This window comes from Pteronotus mesoamericanus, unplaced genomic scaffold (genome assembly GCF_021234165.1).
Source record: "Pteronotus mesoamericanus isolate MK-2021 breed Mesoamerican mustached bat unplaced genomic scaffold, CSHL_Meso_final contig_134, whole genome shotgun sequence".
Classification (NCBI taxonomy): Eukaryota; Metazoa; Chordata; class Mammalia; order Chiroptera; family Mormoopidae; genus Pteronotus; species Pteronotus mesoamericanus.
Genome location: NW_026555061.1, coordinates 5,119,138 through 5,124,031, shown reverse-complemented (window position 1 = coordinate 5,124,031; position 4,894 = coordinate 5,119,138). Strand labels below are relative to the sequence as shown.

At 49.3% G+C, this 4,894-nt stretch overlaps 1 protein-coding gene across 1 annotated transcript; it reads left to right on the top strand.

Moving 5' to 3' along the window:
• The first annotated feature begins 1,015 nt into the window (after positions 1-1,015).
• MRPL18 (mitochondrial ribosomal protein L18) lies at positions 1,016-4,666 on the top strand. Its single transcript, XM_054595176.1, has 4 exons — positions 1,016-1,204; positions 1,508-1,694; positions 3,554-3,785; positions 4,332-4,666. The coding sequence occupies exons 1-4, from the start codon at positions 1,153-1,155 to the stop codon at positions 4,401-4,403; spliced, it is 543 nt and encodes a 180-aa protein (XP_054451151.1). The 5' UTR covers positions 1,016-1,152; the 3' UTR covers positions 4,404-4,666.
• Positions 4,667-4,894: the final 228 nt, after the last annotated feature.

Below are 4,894 nucleotides of genomic sequence, written 5' to 3'. Positions count from 1 at the left end.
GCGGGAAAGAGAGGGAGGAGGCCTAGAAGCGTGAATGAGTAGGAAGTGAAGAGCCGGGAGAGGGCGGGTCCAGCACTTCGCCCAATTGAAGAGCGAATAAGAAGGCCAACCCCCTCCCGCCAAGGTGGACCGGAAGTCAGGATTACGGAGAGCAAGAAGGGGGTGCTTAGTTGAGCTGCGCATTTGCACATTCTAGCGCCTTCTAGAATGGGTGGTTCACAGTGGGGCGGAGCTCAGAGTGTGACACGAAGGGAAAGGGCGGGCCCTTTTCAGAAGCCGAGCTGGGCTTCTAAGCTCGCCTTGCTTCTTAATTTATAACAGCGATTTTCTACTTTTCTCATCCCGTGGCGCACATAAATTACTAAAATTCTGAAGCACATCCAAAAATATATTTTTTGACAGTCTGACAAACGAGGGATAAGTTTGATTGATTCACTCCCGGCAGCTCTTGATGTGTTGGCTGTTTCCATTTTTTAATTTGACAATCTAAGGGAAAGAGGTCAGTGCCCAGGAGTAAGTAGCCAGGTTAGAAATTCTTGGGCGCCAGCTGTGAGCCGCTTGTCTATACAGTAACTTTCCCTTGTCCTAAAACGTAGAAACTTGCTCGGAGAGCGTGCATGTCGCGGGCTTTGTTCCTGTCCTCCGAGTATACGCTGGGGCCAGGATGGGACTGCCTCTCCTCCACAGCCCCGCAAAATGACAGCTGTTTCTAAAAACTGTACGTCTTGCTCTGCCCCTTTCCCTCAGTGCCCGGCGGGTGTGTGTCGCTTCATGGCCTTACCTCTGCCACCAGAGGACCCAAATAAGGTAGTGTGAAATTACGGATTCCTTAGGTGGGACTCGGCAAGAAGCGGCAAAAAGTCATCTCAACTAACAGGTCGTTCCCACCCCTAAAGGCGTCACTGTGAAGTGGTTGGTCGGCTCCGACGGCTGTGTGCACCTCGCGTAACATGATTGGAGGAGCGGGGATAACAGGTTGTCCTCTCAGCCACTCACTTGCTGGGAGGTCAGTTCCGGGTGGAGGAGCGAATGACCGACGTGCCCCTTTGGCTTTTCCCTGAGTTAATATGGCTGCGGCCGGCGAGCCACGGGGTCGCGAGTGAGGAAAAGAGGGGAAGCTTTCCCTAGGCTTTGGCCACGATCCCGTCAGCGATGGCGCTTCGGTCACGGTACTGGGAGTTGTTGTCGGTTTGCAGGAACCCCGGTAATTGATTTGCCCAATTCTCTGAGATTACTCCCGGGAGTGTGCACAGCAAAGTGCACGTGCAAGTCGTTATTTTATATCCAACACGCCCCGTCGAAGGGTGAAGGAGCTAACAGCACTGTGATGACAGCCATAGAAAATTAAGGGCCGGGGTCTGAGATGACTGCACCCTGTGACCACCACGCATACCTTTTGTGCCCCTTCTATGGCGCGAAGATGGGGAGGGGGAAGTGGATGAGAATTATTCCTGTTTTGTCCGTATTCGTTATATTTGAAGACCCATCTGGTTGTTTCCATTCTTAGGGCGTGGGGTCTCAGCGCTCTCAACCAGCTCCAAGCCAGAGGTGAAGCCTGAAGTGGACCCTCTGGGCAATGAAGCTGTTGCCCCGGAGTTCACCAACCGGAATCCCCGGAATCTGGAGCTCTTAGCCGTGGCCAGGAAGGAGCGGGGTTGGGGGACAGTGTGGCCCTCCCGCGAGTTCTGGCACAGGTAATTAACTCTGCTCGTTACTGACCGACAAAGCAATGCGCGGTGCCCTACACGCTGTTTTAGTCAATGCATTCAACGTGCCAGATACGGACTGCCGGGGACTCTCCTCTAAGGAAGCTGAGCTGCGGGGGGTGCACGAGGGGCTCGGGAGTGAGAGGGGCCGAAACATACAACAAGCAGGTGTCAGCGAGAAAATTTGAAGAGGGTGATGGTGGAATGGGGACTGGGTGCCTACGAAAGCCCCTCTGATGGCAGGAAAAAACCAGTCGTCTGCCAAGAAAAGCATTGCCAGCAGTGGGCCCCGTAGGGCGGGTGCGAGCTCGGTATGAGAGAGGCTCTCTGGACAAAGGAGAGGATGGTGTAAGGTGAAAATGGACAGGCAGGTAAGACACAGTGGTTAACTTTGTAAATCGAAGGAAGCACTTGAGACTTTATTTTCCCTGCAGTGAGAAGCTATGCGAGGATTTCGCGTTGCAGCCTGAATTAAAAGTCACTCTGTTGATGGGAGAGACCTGGTTCTTGTTGCTGACGCATGTAAAGAATTACACCTCAGCAAATCTGTTAACGTACAGAGTTTATTAGTGATCCGTTCCCATGGAAGAGAACGGGCCTAGCTGGGATGGGGTGGGGGGGGAGGTGGAAGGCAGAGGTTCAGGGCAAAGCAGGGCGGCAACAGCTGAAGGCAGGGGGGCGGGTGGGGGGGCAAGCCCCTGGGAGGCCTGAGGTTGGGCAGTCAGAGTGCCAAGAGCGCCCAGCGCGCCAGGCCTTTGTTCTGAGGACATGTAGTTGGTGGGATGGCAGTAAAAATGTTGCATAATGACTAACGGGTACGTGTGGTGCCAGCTTACCTGGGGGATGTGACCACTCAAACTTAGGTGGGGGGCAGGGGGCATCTGTTAGCCTGAATCCTCATCTTGCTCCAGACTCCATTTGTTCATCTTGCTGTAAAACAGATACATGACAGGAGCCTGTTAATTAAAGTTGGGGCAGTTACCCCAAGTCATTTATGGGCTGCTTCTTAGGGCGCTGTAGACCCTCTCCCATGTTCCAGGCCTTGGGATGAAAGCACAGTTCCAAAGCTTTCTTCCCCAGATGGTGGAAATGCTACATACAATTTCAGGGACTTCCCTCCTCCCTTGCTAACGTAGTGCTTCCTGTGGTGTTGGAACACCTGGCAATACTATCCGACCAGGCTCAGGCCTACTCAGTTAGTCGGCGAGACTTGTCTCCCTTCTCCCTGCCGAGGTTTACTATCCATTCCACCTGTGATAAAAGGCGTTTCCTGGCAACCAGGATGCTAGACGCTGGCCAACAGCAGTGCAGCCTCAGAGTCCTATGCTGTCTCCTGCCTCAATTCTCGTTACTTCAGGGAGAACGCATTTTTAAGGGGCAAGGGTAGAAACGAGAGGACCAGTCAGGAGTCTGTTATAAAGAGGTTATTTATTGAACACTTTCTTTTTGCGAGGAGTTATTCCAGTGGATTTATATGTATTTAAGTCTTTGAGCCATGTTATATTTATTTTGGTGTTAGCTGGAAAATAAAAGCATAAAATAAATTTATCTTTACCCAGTATAGAGTCAGCAACTTAGCTTTACCTCCTCAAATCCTTTTTTGAAATAGATGCTGTGTAGATACATCTCAGCTCCCAGAAATACCAAATTTCTCTTTGATATTTGAGGTTAAGCGGAAGTGTTAGGTTTATTATTGAGGATATCCTCATGAAGGCAGAGGAAAAATACCTTTCCCAAGTAAAACTGAGGTTAAGTATGGTCAAGTAAATGAACAAAATATTTAGGCATGTATTCACCTGGGTCACTTATCTTTAGGATTCTCTTACGATCTTACTCTCCTCATCTAGGCTGCGAGTTATAAGGACTCAGCATCACGTAGAAGCACTTGTTGAGCATCCCAACGGCCAGGTTGTGGTTTCTGCATCCACACGTGAATGGGCTATTAAAAAGCACCTTTACAGCACCAAGAACGTGGTGGCCTGTGAGAGCGTAGGACGTGTGCTGGCAGAACGGTGCTTAGAGGCGGGGATCAATTTCATGGTCTACCAGCCGACTCCGTGGGAGGCAGCCTCAGACTCGGTATCTTTGTTTTCATGTACTTATTTAAAAGGTATTGTGTTAATTCTTGACATTAGATACTTGCATAATAATAATAGTTCCATATTTCAAGTTCTTTTCATGCGTCGGACTCGCGGGTGAGTACCCTGGCCTGCATTACCCGATATCATCCCCCAGGAGCCCGAGGGTGAGGACTAGTGTTCCTGGTCCGTACGTGAGGGACTTGAGGCTGATGTGCCCAGAGTAGTTGTGGGGCAGGTTTCAGACCCGCGGGGACTGATTATAGCCACGATGTTGACCACACTGTTTCCCTGTTCATATAGTAACACCCTGTCTGTATAATTTCAAAACGCTGCTTGACATCCTTGACATTTATACATTCTCTTTTTTCTTATCTGTGTGATCATTAAGATCACTTTCTGAAACATCAGTGTAGGTGAGAAGTTAGCAAAGAGCAAACCAGTTGTTTACTTCTCTCTCTTAGGAAGTGGACTGTTTATTGTCTGCTTACTAGTGGTAAGCTGATTTATTTCATCTTTTCCTTTTTTTCCTGCTCTTTAAAACCAGATGAAGCGACTTCAGAGTGCTATGACGGAAGGTGGCATCATGCTGCAGGAGCCCCGGAGAAGTTATGAGTGAAGGGGAGGCCCTGTTTGGAATGTGTAAATATCAAGCGGGGAGCTGTTCCATCCTTCAGAAGAGCATCTGGAAGAACAGCCAACTGGACAGTTTTATGCAAGAATGTAACTGCAGAAAGATGTTCACAGTTAAGATCAGCCCCCCATTCCCTTGTGTGTGTGGGGCTAACATCTTAGAGAAGTGTCTGAGAAAAGCTGTCACCTGTTGTAATTAACTTTTGAAGGACAAATTAAATGTTTGTAAATTAAAGAATAAAGGCATATTCTGAACTTTCAGTTTCTGGGTATGTTAAATCTCTTCACCTTTTCAGCGCACTCGGGCAGGAACGCACGGAAGAGGTTTGTGCAGCGCGCTTGAGGTGTGTCTGGCCCATAGTGGGCCACCTAAATGGTAGCCGTGGCTGCTCAGGGCATGGACGTGTCTTTTAAAGTACGAACTATCAATATCAATTTATTATAAACAGTCTTAGTAATGTGAAGATGAAAGGGACA

What these genes read in the sequence shown, in the direction of transcription:
- MRPL18 (XM_054595176.1), top strand. Translation starts at nt 1,153, where the DNA reads ATGGCGCTTCGGTCACGGTACTGGGAGTTGTTGTCGGTTTGCAGGAAC. An exon ending in TCCCGCGAGTTCTGGCACAG is followed by an intron (nt 1,695 to 3,553) that starts GTAATTAACTCT and finishes CTCCTCATCTAG; the next exon opens with GCTGCGAGTTATAAGGACTC. An exon ending in GGGAGGCAGCCTCAGACTCG is followed by an intron (nt 3,786 to 4,331) that starts GTATCTTTGTTT and finishes CTTTAAAACCAG; the next exon opens with ATGAAGCGACTTCAGAGTGC.